Source organism: Dunckerocampus dactyliophorus, chromosome 5, assembly GCF_027744805.1.
Source record: "Dunckerocampus dactyliophorus isolate RoL2022-P2 chromosome 5, RoL_Ddac_1.1, whole genome shotgun sequence".
NCBI lineage: Eukaryota > Metazoa > Chordata > Actinopteri > Syngnathiformes > Syngnathidae > Dunckerocampus > Dunckerocampus dactyliophorus.
Genome location: NC_072823.1, coordinates 31,300,424 through 31,315,044, shown reverse-complemented (window position 1 = coordinate 31,315,044; position 14,621 = coordinate 31,300,424). Strand labels below are relative to the sequence as shown.

Genomic DNA, 14,621 nt, shown 5'->3' with positions numbered 1-14,621 from the left:
AAAACCCCCCTACACACGGGGAGAACATGCAAACTCCACACAGAAATGCCCAAGGGAGAATCCAACCCAGGTATTCCCATCTCCAGACTGTGACTGCGTGGCCAACATGCTAACCACTACACCACCATGCGGCAAAGTCAAAATATTTAGGAAGAAAAACTGTATTGTAAGCAGAAAAAGTCATTTTTTTTTTAATTGGGTTGGGGGAAAATGTATAATATTATGGGAAATGAAAACAAAAACAACGAATAAAGTTGTAATTTTTGGAAAATTAGATTGCAGAAAAAGTTCTAAATAATTGTAAATATATAATTTAATTAATTATAAAATAATTAATTAAATGTGATTATTAATTAAATATATAATTTCAAGATTCAAGATTCAAGAGTTTTATTGTCATGTGCATGGTAAAACAGCAGTTATACTATGCAATGAAAATCTTATTCTGTTCATTCTCCCAAGAAAAGAAAGAAAACAAATGAAAGAATAAGAACATAAGAAACATAAACACATAAACATATATACCAATAAATTAAGCAACAACAACAGAAGAGACATTAATACAAGCAAATAATACAAACAAACAAATAAATAAATAAATAAATAAATAAAGTGCTATGAGTGTGTGCGTGTGTTGCGTGTGGCGTGTGTGAGTGCTTCGTTGAGAAGCCTGATGGCCTGTGGGTAAAAGCTGTTTGCCAGCCTTGTGGTCCTGGACTTCAAACTCCTGTAGCGTCTGCCTGACGGTAGGAGTGTGAATAATGAGTGTTGTGGATGTGTGCTGTCCTTGATGAGGTTGTGTGTTCTGCGTAGGACTCTAGTTTTATAAATGTCTTGCAGTGAGGGGAGGGCTGCCCCAACAATGTTCTGTGAGGTCTTGATCACCCGCTGGAGTGCCTTCCTATCACGTGTTGTACAGTTACCGTACCAAACAGTGATGGAGGCGGTAATTTATATGTAAGTAAAAGTTGTAAATATGATGGGAATAAAGCCATTAATTATGAGAAAAAAATTCTTTAAAAACAACAGCAGAAAAAAAGCTGCAATTTTATGACAATAAAGTCAAAATATTTAGCGGGAAAAGTCATGTTCTATCAAGAAAAAAAGAAAAAAATCGTCAAAATTATGAGGAAAATTTTGTTGCATATTATTAAATATTGAAGAAAAAAACATTTTTTAAAAAAGTTGTGGTATTATGAGAAACAAAGAAAACAAAATAAAGTTGTACGTTTTGGAAAATTAGCCTGGTGAAAATGTCTAATATTATGGGAAACCTTTTTTTTTTAACGGAAAACAAAGCCTTAACTTTACTAGCATTAAGTCAAAATATGAAGAGAAAAAAGTCCCAATTTGAGGAGAATAAAGTCAAGTCACACATTTTAGCAGCAACGTAGACTTCAGCTTATTTCCACAGCTTCCAAACCCCTCCTACATTCATTCTACAGTCAACCTCACTCCCTAAATTTTACCTAAATTTTACTTGACGCCTCTGGAAAAAACAGCACAGATGAGCTGAGATGAGTGTTGGTCGGTTGCTTGTAGAATGTTCTCTCCTGAGACCGGGGGGGCCCTGCCCCGCGTTACACGTCGCAGATGTTTGGACGGTGACGCTCTCTATGACGACGCACCGTCTTTGTCTGCTGGCAAATGTCCTCCAGCGGGTATGCTGATGTAAATGATGCCGAGTCTTTTCAAGGAATCCGATTCCGAAGCTATCAATTATTTAACGTGTTGGAATTATCGACTGGCTTTTGGCTTATTAGCGGAGGTGAAATATTGACGGAAGAACGAGCAGAGACAGCAGCAGCGTAGAGAATCTCTATATGGCACGGGTGTCCAAACCTGTGGGCTGGAAACATGGAGGATTGCCACTTTGGTATTTTGGTATATTGGGTGGTGCCTCGGTTAACATCATGAATCCGTTCCAGAAGGTCCGACACAAGCAAAGCAATACGTTCCTTGTCGACTCAATATGGTTGTTGGGAACTCTACGTGACACAGCACCCGTGCATATTCATGTCATGTTTGTGTAGTCATGACATGGATCGTCACATCGCCACCACGTGGCATTCGGTTTTTGTGATCAGCTTTGAAAGGCATGAATCAGCATATGTCGAGCACGTGTTTTTTACGGATATTGGACGATATTAATCGGTGGCGGGTCCGTCTGAGCATCCCTACTAGTTTTGTTGGAAAACGAAACCCCACAAAACCATCAATTAATAAATGTGTGCACCGCAGCTCCATGTGCCCTTGGCTGGTGGCCCTGTCTCTTTTTGGTTTGCCTTCTGTTTCAGATACCATGTTCCTGGCTGGAGGCGGAGCTGCTGAACGCACCTGACCTTGATTGCCCACGCCCTCTATTTAGGCTGACTGCCTAAATAGAGGTGTTTCAACCTCTAGACCTGTTTGACTCAGTTTTGTGTGAGCGCTCAGCAGCACCTGCCCTCAACGGGTACCTTGTATTTTGTGTATGTTCCATGGCGTACCCTTTTTGGCACCATTGCCTTTTGTTAGTTTTGCACAGAATAAATTGTGTAAAACCTCACCAGCCTCCTGCGTTTGGGATCCACTACCACACCACACCGTGACACATACCTCTGAAATGACGACGGTCGTCTCTTTCAGACGTAAAATTCAGAGATATTTACCGGACGGTATTTTGGACGCTAAACGAGCGGGGGAATGTGAGCTGAGGCAAAGTTTTAGCAAACTTTTGGGATGTTAACCAAAAAACACGCTAACCAAAGCGGACGTTAACCAAGGCACCGCTGTATATTTCAAGAAAAAAACTGCATTTTAGCTTTGTCATGTAGATGAAATGCCACTAAAATGACATTCATTTTCCCCCATATTACAAGTTTATTCTCGGAAAATTATGGCTGTTTTTCTCGGTAGAATACAATTTTTTTTTCTCTTAATATTTTTGCTGCTTTTCTCATTTCTGCTGAGTTTTTTTGCCAACTACAAAAACATTCATCCTCTTTTTTTGCTGTTGTTTTTTTTTTTTTAGTTTTCCTGTTAAATGATATATTTAGAAACTTTCATCTTAAAATATTATGACTTTATTGACTGATGTTATATTACAGCTATTATAATATTCCGAGTTTATTCTTGTAAGATTACTGCTGATTTTCCCATTTTTGCTGCTTTCTTGTTCAAGTCTACATTTAGAATGACCTGCACACCAATAAAAAGAACAGCGGCAGGCAGCAAATAGCCCCTGGGCCACACTTTGGACACCCATGCTGTATAGTGTTGGCTGACATTCAGCAGACTTAAGAGGCTCATGGAGGACTTGACACCACCACCCCACAACAATCCACACGAGGTGTTCCATCCGGCAGACGTCTTCATGTGTGGACTTAATTGGTGGTATCCTTCACTGGGGAGGACCTCCGGACGGGCCGCCGCGGGAGAAAAGTCATTAGTGGTGAACGATGAGCCTGCTGCTAATACGGCAGCACAATGATGCGCTCTGTCACGGCCGCTCGGAGTGCTTGGCATTTCTCACTTTAATGAAACAATTAGTATTCGGCTTGTAAATGCTTGTGAGCTTTCCATCCATTAACGCAACGTGCCCGCGACGCCGACAATGGCTCAGGACGACAGGCTACTTGTTGGTTTTGTCCTCAACATAATGATCCTGATCAATCTGCATCGATCTCGGCAAACACATCTCCATAATGACTCTCCGCTCAATTGAGCAAACCAAGACATCTGTAAGAAGTTGTCTCATAGACGAACTATCGCTAGCCGAGCTACCCCTCCAGCGTGTCCTACCTACAGTAGATCTACACCGGGTCCGGCAGGGCAATGTCATCACCTATAAATGCTGACAGTGTATTAATAGTCAAATATTAATCGGTATTTAAAAAATTACATTAGCATCCGAGTGGATGTTTGGTAAGCACTCATCATTGAAAGCAAAATACCTAAAATGTAATCAGCAGTGAAATTCTTTCATCAAATGTTGTGTATTTTCTTCTTTGATCCATGTTTGGTAGTTTGCTACGGAGTTGGCAAACTGTAGTTTGCCAATGATCCTTTAAACATAAAACAAGTGACAAATACACTAAGTCCCCAACTTACGAACACCCAACTTGCGAACACTCGTAGATACGAAGACAAGCCCACTGGTCTATTTTTTTAATGATTTTTTTCGAAAATGGCCATATTTTGTCATTTAAATTCGAAATACAAAGGCGCTATTTTTGTATTGCGTGCCATTCCGCCGCTACGAATGGTGGGTAGCAGCATCCCTCTCGTGCGATCTTTCTCAGTTCGTCGCTGCACTTGTCACTAATAACATCTCGGAGCACGCCGTTTGTACCCCATTCGATACTTTACAGAGACGTTTGTTATCCGTTATCATGGCTGATAAATCGAGTCCAAATGCTAGTAGTAGTGGCAGGAAACGTCAAGCAATTTCTAAGGAAACGAAGGTGGCCATCATCAGGAAGTTGGACGGTGGCGAGGAAATGGCAAATGTAGCGCGTGCTTATGGAGTGAATCGCCCAACCATAGGAACAATTTACAAAGGCAAGGTTGGAATTCTGGAACATGTGAAGACTTCTGTACCAATGGCATCCACTATGATTACAAAGAGGAGTCTAACGACAACAAAGATTTGTCCTTTCTTCAATAATTCCTCCTCCTGCTCCACCACTACCACCAACGACGTATGCTCGACCACTGCTCTTCAAAGGTAAATAACATTTATCATTACGTATTATTATATCATTTTTATGATTGTTTTTTTCATTCATTATCCTCGTTTAATATTACTACTACATACAAACTCATATTTACATACATACCCACATACTGTATATGTATACACGTACATGTAGTACCTATATCATTGGTAATATTACCTTTTACCCTACTTAAGAACAATTCCACTTAAGAACGGTCGTCTGGAACCAATTGTGTTCGTTAGTTGGGGACTTACTGAACACTGTACCCTGAACCAGGCACGTGTTTTTGCGCATGCGTGTGTTTTCTTCCGCCTCGACACAGCACGCATGCGCATCACAGCCTCCTGTCAGTTTGAAGCCCTGCGAGGGAAAACCACACCAAATACGAATTTTGGTAAGTTTTGTTGTCTGATTCTGATTCATTGTTTCTGTACTTATATTAAAAGATAACTGCAACTGTGTAGTCAGTTGTTTGGTAAGATGCGTGGTTTGGCGACAGCTGGAGAACACGGGACAGGAAGCGCCAGTCTTCATGTAAAAAACCTCGTGTTTTGACATAAATCACTCATGTGCACACACGGCAGCAATTAGAGCATACATTAAGATACTTTGCTCCTCTCCGCGGTTAATATTAATATTCGGCACTTGTTAAAATACAAAACGGAGCACTAGAACTTGATAAAAGTACGAAGAAATAGGTCACCGTCTCAATTTGTACACGGAATCCCATCTAGCCTGCTGTTAGCATGCTTGAGCTTACACCGCTATACTAGTTCATCAGATTGAATATTGTCGAAAGAGTGTGTTACATTAAGTGGTCTTTGTTTGCCGAATTGAGCAGTCAAAGTTGTTTGTCCACGAACGTGTGTGATATATCATCTGTGTGATGTATTTTACTGCTAGCATCTTAAAGTATTTAAAACAAACGTTTGGGAATGTAGTTTGGTTTGGCGTCGCTACCGACACTGCCTTTCATTTTGTTTTCAACTTATTGCATGTTTTGAATACAGTTAATTCAACGCGTACAAGTCTCTCATGGACGTGTGCTAAAAGAAGTCGGATAGTTATTTGAGAAACTTTTATTTTATTTGTGAAAATGCAATAAATACACATTTAGACGTTTTTTTTTTCCCAGCACCTCGTCCATATTGGACCTGGTCCACTTCGAAGACCACCAGGTTTAGACTTCTCAAATTTGGACTGGATTGATCTACAAACCCCATAGCTTCATAAAAACATAATTTGGGATTTGTGAAACCTTAATTCTGTTTGTGAAAATGCAATCTAAGTCCAGTGGTTTTCAAACAGGCCGAGGTCTGATATGGACTCCAGCCTGAAAACGGAGAGAAATGTGCCTTTGTTGCATTTTCACAAATAGACTGAAGGTTTCACAAACTGTGTTTTTATGGACCTTCAATGGCTGTGTATTAATCCAGTACAGATTTGAGCGGTCTAGGTCTCGTGGTTTTTAAAGTGGACCAGGTCTAATATGGACTAGAGGTTGAAAACTGAGAGAAATGCACCTTTCTTGCATTTTCACAAATAGTATAAAGATTTCACAAATCACAAACTGTGTTTTTATAAACAAACTGTAATGCCTGTGCTTGTGATTAAGGAAGATTTTGTCACCCATGCAATTCCAGTTGCACATGTAAGATATTTTTTTTTTATGGCACTCTTATTTTGTTTTACACAGTTTGGCATAAAACGGTGCTCTTATTTTGAGGGCTGGTATTGTGTTTTCTGTGTGTTGAGAATGTCTGTAAGACGAGCTGGGTGCAATAATAAACGTGTTTGCCGTCTTTTTTTCCACTCAGAACCTGCATATGTCATCATGGGTCATTGTCAAACGCATTCAAGTGCGGTGGAAATATACTCATCCAGCCCGAGTAGCACACACACAACCACACTGACTAGCATTCTAAACTAGGCTAACCCCGCTAGCTTCCATCCACGCTCCGTAAGAGTAGGTTCTGCCCATTTTCACCGGTGTTTATCGCCATTTCAGCATGTTTAGTTTGTCAACCCTAGGTCAGCAACGCTGCTTTTTTTCCCATGTTTAAATGGTCATTTATACCAGTATAAGTCATTTTCTTATCATTGGGAGGATTTATACCAGTATATAACCGTCGTTTTCACAAATCAAATAAAAGTTTCCCAAATAGCGAGCGTCAGGTAAAGGCAATGTCTTACATAAAATGTCTCACAAAAACTGACCGCCAGGACAAACAAACACTGCACTGCTCATTACGTGCACAAGTACAAGGTAACAACATGTTGTTATGCTTCTGACTGATATGATATGGATATAGGTAAGTAAAATCAGAAAGAGCAGACACACGGTACATATTTTTTTGTGTCGGTGTCTTCTTATCGTCTGTGATGGCTGAGGTTCTTGTGGGAGGATTTCTCCTCTCCATGCAGAAGGAAGTGGGCCAGAACATAAAGCTCTTAATGCTGGTCTTTCCTTGCTGGAGGTCAGGAGATAAGACAGATGGTTTGTGGGAATACATGGATTAAACAAATAAAAAAATCCTATCTCTACTGCACAGACAGGAAGAGCCGCTAAGATGAGATGGTGAAACAGTTGCTCTGTGTGCACTTGAGAGGCTAAGAGAAGGTTCAGTAATGGGAATGGTAATCATGTTCCAGGGTCAAACCGGGGCCTTTGTGAGTGACGTGTACTACATAACTGGGTAGTTTTGCACTTGAGCCAGTCGCGGCGTCAGGTGCATGTAGCTGCGCTGAACTTTGTGATGTTTTTAAGACATACAGTGCAAGAGTGACTTGTAACAGCTGGAAGGTCAAAGTCGGGAAAGGCAGCTCAGCTCGGCGCTCCTGAGCGAGTCCTCCACCATGACTGAATTCACCCCTCCAGCTCCACTCGCGCAGCCTAAACCATCAAGGTTCATTTCATTAACTCCTCTTTTCCTCGCTGGCTTTTCTGCTCGAGCGAGCGGCTCGTTTGCCTCGCAGGCTGTTCCGTCTCTGCCGTCCCTGTGCGCGGGGACTCGCCAGTCACATTGGCCCAGAATTAATCTAACCGAGTCTGACAGGAGGTGACGTGCTACCTGCTGGGAACACTTTTCCTGGGTTACTCTGCAAAAGCTTTCACACACACTCCCAAATCCCCCCCTGTGGTGTTGTGCAAAGTTGTGTTCTCATATTAACTCGTCTGTGACAGACTCCTTCAAACCAGGGACGTGCATCACTTCCTGAGGGGATATCAACCTGAAACCACACCCATCTCTCATGGAGGACATTCCGGAGAAGAGAGATCCATCTGACACACTAAAACTTATGTGGGTTGCTTAATTGTGTCTCTCAGGTCGTTGCCACCACCACCATGCCCGTCTGTGTGATGGGAGAGGGAGCAGGCCCAGACGGCCAGGGAACCGCCAGCCTGACCGTAATACCCATCTCACACATCAGCACCAGCAGCAACCACGCCCACCACTCAGTCAAGGTACTGTCACAGCGAGGAGAAAAATGCTACAGAGTGTTAAAGGGTCCCTGACATGATTCATTAGCTTTGCTTAAATATGTTATTTATTGTTTGTAATTATGTTCTACATTGTTCAATTTTTGAACGGTAAATTCAGTCACACGTTGGCCACACAGTCAAGCGATCAGGAAGATCTTGGTTCGAATCTCCGCCTGGGCATCACTGTGTGGAGTTTGCATGTTGCCCGGGTTCTCCGGTTTCCTCCCACATTCCAAAAAAAGCAGGTTAATTGGCGACTCTAAATTGTCCATATGTATGAATGTGTGAATGGTTGTATGTCTATACTGTATGTGCCCTGTGATTGACTGGCGACCAGACTATGGCGCACCTGGACCTGCGACCCTAATGAGGATAAGTGGCATGGAAAATAGGTGGATGGAACGGTAAATTCGCAAAAAAGACATTTATAGTGGCGCCACCCATGACGAGCTAGCTCTCGTCTGCAGTGTCATTTCTGAAAGCAACGTCATTGGAGTACTATTGCTCAAGCAAACAAACATGGCGGTGTACGAGGCAGAGTATGTTTACAGTGATTATAGCCAAGATTTGAGCGTTGTGTCGACAGTTTTCGAGGAGCAAAGAAGGGAGAAACATTTGGAGATGAAATGGAGTACTTGCAGAACATGGACTTAAGCATTTTTTATAGTCCTTGTATACTCTTCAAAGCATTAAACATAATGCAACCAAAGTGTTGCTGAATGTACTTTTTGATTCCACAGCATGACCAACAATATTGTTTGGCTTTTGTAACAAACCTCTGTGAGTCAGCTCCAACTCCAATAAAAGATCCAATAAAAGATCAAATTGGAAAATTTGGGCGTCCAAAATACTTTTAGGATAGGACTGATCATTTGACACGGTTATAGATGAATTTGTGATGTGATTTATCATCTCTCTTAGGGCCTTATGAAATCCGTTGTATTTTTTCCCAAATTCCATTTTTTCCGTTTTAATTTTTTAGAATTGATTTTTTGAAAAAATCCTTCCATTTATTGATGCAATACACCACTGGCCCATTTAGTCCAGTAATTGAGGAATGGATGTAACTTTTCTAATGGGATTTCAGCCTCGGCACACATTGCTAGAAAACCTTCAACAAACTGTAATGTCCGTGCTTGTGGTTAAGGAAGGTGGAGTCACAGATGTCGTTCCAATCGGGTTGTTCATGTCAGATATTGTAATGACACCCTTATTTTGTTTAAACAATTAGACAAATGTGATAAGGAGCGCTCTTATTTTGGAGGCTGGAATGTGTTTTGTGTGTGTGTTTTGAGAATGCCAATTGGCGGTTGATACAAGCTGGGTGCAAGTGTCGGAGATGAAATTCTAAACAGGTCAAAGGACCACTCTGGAAAATTAATGAAGCCAATTTCACCTCGCTGTTGCGTGTTCTGTAACCTCCAGTTTTGAGAAGGAAAAGAGACTCTCACACCAAATTAGATTTACCAAATTTATTGAAGAATAAGTCAGACATAATAATTAAAAAATAAGTCAGACAGGATATCTTTCGCAGTCGTACAGAGCCCTGGACCCCGTTTCATGAATCTGTTCCCTGATCTTCCGGCCGAATGAAAGAGAGTCTCGGCCGGTTGTCCCATCTGTTATTTTTATACTTGTTTTGCTCAGACCCTTGGTGTCCGTCTCCCAACAATAACTCTCTCCTGGATTCCTTGACGAAGCTTGTGACGCCAGCAGATGACCGCCGGCTCCTTTGCTGACCCGATAACACTTACTGTAGTTGTTGACATGAACAAAACATTATTTTCTTCAGCCTATCTCAAGGTAAGTTTGTCTTCATTCTTGGCCATATTTGACTGCTGACCCTTGCAGGTGCAAGCTGTTTTGCCCCACCATTTTTCTTTTTACCCTTTGACACACATAAACAGATGTTCATCCACTCAGCTAATTATTTAATAAGGCATTATTTCTATAAACTACTTGTAATCATTCAGTAAGTGATTAGATTAATTGATTAAACAGTCATATCTATTCTGTACTTATTTTAAGGCACTCAACAATAATTCAATCAGTAGACATCAATGCAAACAGTTATTCTAAAATCTACTTGTAATAATTAATTACCCACTTTGTAAATAATTTTTTTTCCTACACAAGAATAAACGTGCCTCCCATCTTTTTTTCCGTCCTGTAAAATGGTCCTTACATTAAAGCGGTAAAGCACAACACGGTGGAAATGCTGTATACTCATCCAGCCTGAGTCACACAGCTACACAAGCTAAACTAAGCGAACCCCGCAAAAGCAACCAGCGGTTAGAGTGGCATGTCCCGTGTGAGCTCCCTACACAATGACGCAGCAGTCCGGGTACAGTGAGAGGGAACTACCGCTGTAGCTACGGACGTCCAACATGGTGGTGTTGCGTTTTTTTCCAGTTCTGGTTGGAGATCCGTTCTGCTTAGTTGCTGGGGCCATTTAAGTAAAGAGTTCTTCTCAAAACAATATGCGCTCAAGAGTAATACATTTGCATCACAAAAATGCCTCATCCAAAAAAATCTGACCTCACGAAACGCTCTGCATTCTATTTTTCTCCTGCGGTATCCCTGCGTACTGTGCTTTCATGTGTATGCGATGAAGACGCTCGCATCTTGCTCCACTGTGTAACACATACGTAAACAAGATGGCCGTGACTCTCTGTCGCGGAAGAAGAGTCGCATTACCGCGAGCGTCTTCTTCACACACACAGGAAAGCACAGGCGACAGTGCGGCGGCATACTGCGGGAGACAAATATAACGCTGAGCATTTTGTGAGGTCTGATTTTTTTCTTTCTTTTTTTTTTTTTAAGGCACTTTTGTGATGCAAATGTATTAATCGTTTGAACGCATATTGTTTTGAGAAGCCAAACTCTGTACTTAAATGGTCCCAGCAACTAAGCAGAACTACGGTCCTCGTCACGGATCTCTGACCAGAACTGGGCTCACAGGACACTGCTGAGCCTGTACTACACTGCTGATGGGGATGTCATACAACTTCATGTCAAAAAATCCAAACTGTCCCTTTAAGACATGGAGGTGAAGATCGGTCACTTCGAAAGCACAGAGTAGTGTGTAAAGTGTAAATGACTCTGGAGTTGCTTTTCTTTCAATTATTGTTTAAAATTGGCTTCTTAATGAGCCCTAAGTAGTCTTTATAGCCTGATTTATGTTATTTCATCGCTGCCCCCGCCCCCCATAGTAAATATACATATCGCTGTGAAAAGATGTTTCTATAACATGTACAATGCTTTACAGCCTTGTCACTATCATGGAATAGTGTTTAGTAGATGTTATGTAAACAAGACATGACTCAGACGGCTGTCCCAACACACTGTACTTGCAAGTGTGTGCTGTATACTAGAGATGGGGAATCTCTGGCCACCTCACGATTCGATGTGAATACAATTCAGAGGCTTGCGATGCGATGATAAAACGATTATCGATGCTAGAAACACGTTTTGAAAAAGAATGCTATTCCGTACACAGAAAAAAAAAACACAAGAAGAACAACGTCAAAGTTGCCACAGAACAGAGTAAGGCCTCGGTCACAACCCATGTTTTTGCAAATAATCAATTCTTAGATGCATCGCGATGCGGACATCGACGATTATTAATCGACTCATAACTGTCAATCAAAGCTGGTGGAAAAAAAAAAAAAACGGAACAAAAGGACGAAAAGTTGAAGTGCCGCTTGGACAGTTTTATGGTGGTCTACCTAAGTGTAAAAGGGGGGAGTTGCCTCCTGACATACGTGCTCCTACATGCAAAAATGGGGAAAATTGCAAGAGACACATACATTTCCCACAGACAGCCTGCAAAGCCATTAGGAAAAAAATTGGGATGCAAACTATTTTCTGCATGCACGCATGAAAACCTTGCACCCAGCTAGGTGGCAAGGGCAAGGCAGAGGAGGAGTGCATATGTGTAAAGTTTAAATGTACATTGCCCGGCCAAGTCAGCATCTCCTCCCACTGCGGGCGACTCCTCCAGCTGTACACTCGACCTCTTCCCGATTTAAACACTCTCCCAGTCACGATAGTCGTAGGTGCCATAGGAAGCCAGTCTGCCCATCTTGCAATCGAAGTGAGTGGGCTTCACGAGCCTCATACGATGCTCACACACGGAACGTCCCCAGTGAGTGAAACATACGACAGCCTTACATGAAGCACACTTAGCTTGCATACCGCATGTGTGGTCACGAATCACTTGATCCATAAGTATGACACACTTGCAACCCCTCTGATACCTTACTCCCTCTACGGGCTGGCCAGGGCCAACAAATTTCCCAAAAATTGTGGAGCCCGTGCATGTGGTAACAAGTACATTGAGATGTACTGTATCTCCCGCTTAAGACGCCACCAGAATGGCTGAGCATACAACTGCGATCCTCACCCGCTGGATTTAAAGCGAGCGTCTGGAAGCATTTTGGCTTTCACGTAGTTGAAGGTAAAAATGAGCGGGACAAGAGCCAGACAATATGCAAGCTTTTCCATCCAAGCTTCAATTACTGTACTTTTCGAACACGACAAATATGACAAACCACATAGCACGTTTCCGTTTCCAAACCAGGAGGAAAAACAGCCAGCTGAAGTTGCTGCCGACCAGAGAACCATCGAGCAGGTGATAACTCATTTTCCACCCAAGTCGGAAAGGTGTTTGTGCTTAAAACACTTTTATTGCTTATTTGGTTGTTGAGAAGTGCTTTGTTGCATATTTTGGAACCCAGATACAACCTCCCATCGCATCGTTATTTCACTGACACTGCAATAAGGGCAGCCTAGTGTTTTGGTTATTCATAATACACTGGCATATGCAAGCATTATTCTTGGATGAGAGCCGCTGGTACAGAAATCTATATTTTGTATGAAAGCTGTTTTTGACTTTGCAGCAAAAATTTTATTTTGTCAGAGATTTTAAGCTCAGGATTTCAGTTTGAATTCAGAAGTTTGTTATTTATTTTTTATGTTTATTACTCAGAATATGCTGAGGTTTGTTAATTTTATACATGTTGCTACTGGTGCACTTGACTTTTCCTGCTGGTTCTCTGCATCTCTGCAATGAGAAATAAGTTGGTAGATGCAACCTTCCAATTATGAATAGATAATGGATGTGAATTCATCTGTTTCATGTTTATTTTAATTGTGGATCATTACAAATATGCTCCCTTTTAGTCGTACACAGTGAGTAAAAAGAAACTATACATAGAAAAAAAATTATGCATGAAAACAATTGACAAGCTATTGAGCACAAAAAAAGCATGCATGGATAATCGTTTTATCTTTCAAGCCAAATGCTTCTTGTAAATGTCTTCCTTCATAGCAGTCATCAGTGAAATGATCACCGCAAAGAACAGAACTCGAGTTGGGTGTCCATCTGTCTCTCGTTGGCTGCACTTGCGTCGTCCAATGTTGTTTTAAACCTTCCTGTTTTGGAAAAACGTCACCTCCAGAATAGAGACTGAACAGCTAGCTTGTCGTGGCTGGCGCCATCAGCTATAAATGTCATTTTTGCGAATTTACCCTTTGCTTTCAAAAATTTGACAATATAAAACCAGATTACAAAAAATATCTAACATAGTCAAGCAAAGTTGATCAATCATGTCAGGGGCCCTTTAAAGAACTCCTATTTTATTTTATAGCAAGCATTAGTTTTGAAAACGATGATCTGTTGAGCTCTTATACATCAAGTGTTGTAGATGTTTTGGATACCATTGCTCCTGTGTAGGTTAGAATGGTTAAAAGTAAGCAAAAGTCGTCATGGAGAAAAGAAGAGTCTTTCACAGCACAGACACGGGAGTGCCGGAGAGCCGAATGGAAATGGATCAAGTCAAAGCTCCAGGTTCATTATGAGGTTTACAAAGATAAGCTATGTGTTTTCAACCAAACCTTGCGTAGAACAAGGGAGTTATTTCTTGTTCTCTTTAGTGACAACTCTTGTTTGCTACAGTGAACAAATTAACAAACCCTCCAGTTTCACTGCCTTTACAACTCATTTCTACATCTAAGTGCAACCAGTTTGCAACACTCTTTCATTCAAGATTCAAGAGTTTTATTGTCATATGCACAGTAAAACAGGTGGTTCTGCTATGCAATTAAATTCTTGTTCTGTTCATTCTCGCAGAAAAAGAAAGAAAACAAGAAAATGAATAAGAACATAAAAAACATTAATACTAATAAATTAAGCAACAAGAACAGAAGAAACATTCATACCAATAAATTTTTAAAAAAGCAGCAATAATATGTTCAGTGTTATGAGTGTGTGCTCCTGTAGCGTCTGCCTGACGGTAGGAGTGTGAATAATGAGTGTTGTGGATGTGTGCTGTCCTTGTGGATGTGTGCTGTCCTTGATGAGGTTGTGTGTTCTTCGTAGGACTCTAGTTTTATAAATGTCTTGCAGTGAGGGGAGGGCTGCCCCAACAATGTTC

General features: G+C 41.3%; 1 protein-coding gene across 4 annotated transcripts in view; it reads left to right on the top strand.

Annotated features, from left to right (window-relative positions):
• The first annotated feature begins 5,006 nt into the window (after positions 1-5,006).
• pot1 (protection of telomeres 1 homolog) overlaps positions 5,007-14,621 on the top strand; it is a 60,122-nt gene continuing 50,507 nt past the window's right edge. For all 4 annotated transcript variants that reach the window (XM_054775810.1, XM_054775811.1, XM_054775809.1 and 1 more), the window contains exons 1-2: positions 5,007-5,094; positions 8,029-8,166. In XM_054775810.1, the coding sequence (XP_054631785.1) occupies positions 8,047-8,166 (120 nt within the window). In that variant the 5' untranslated portion in view covers positions 5,007-5,094; positions 8,029-8,046. The remainder of the gene's footprint in view (positions 5,095-8,028; positions 8,167-14,621) is intronic.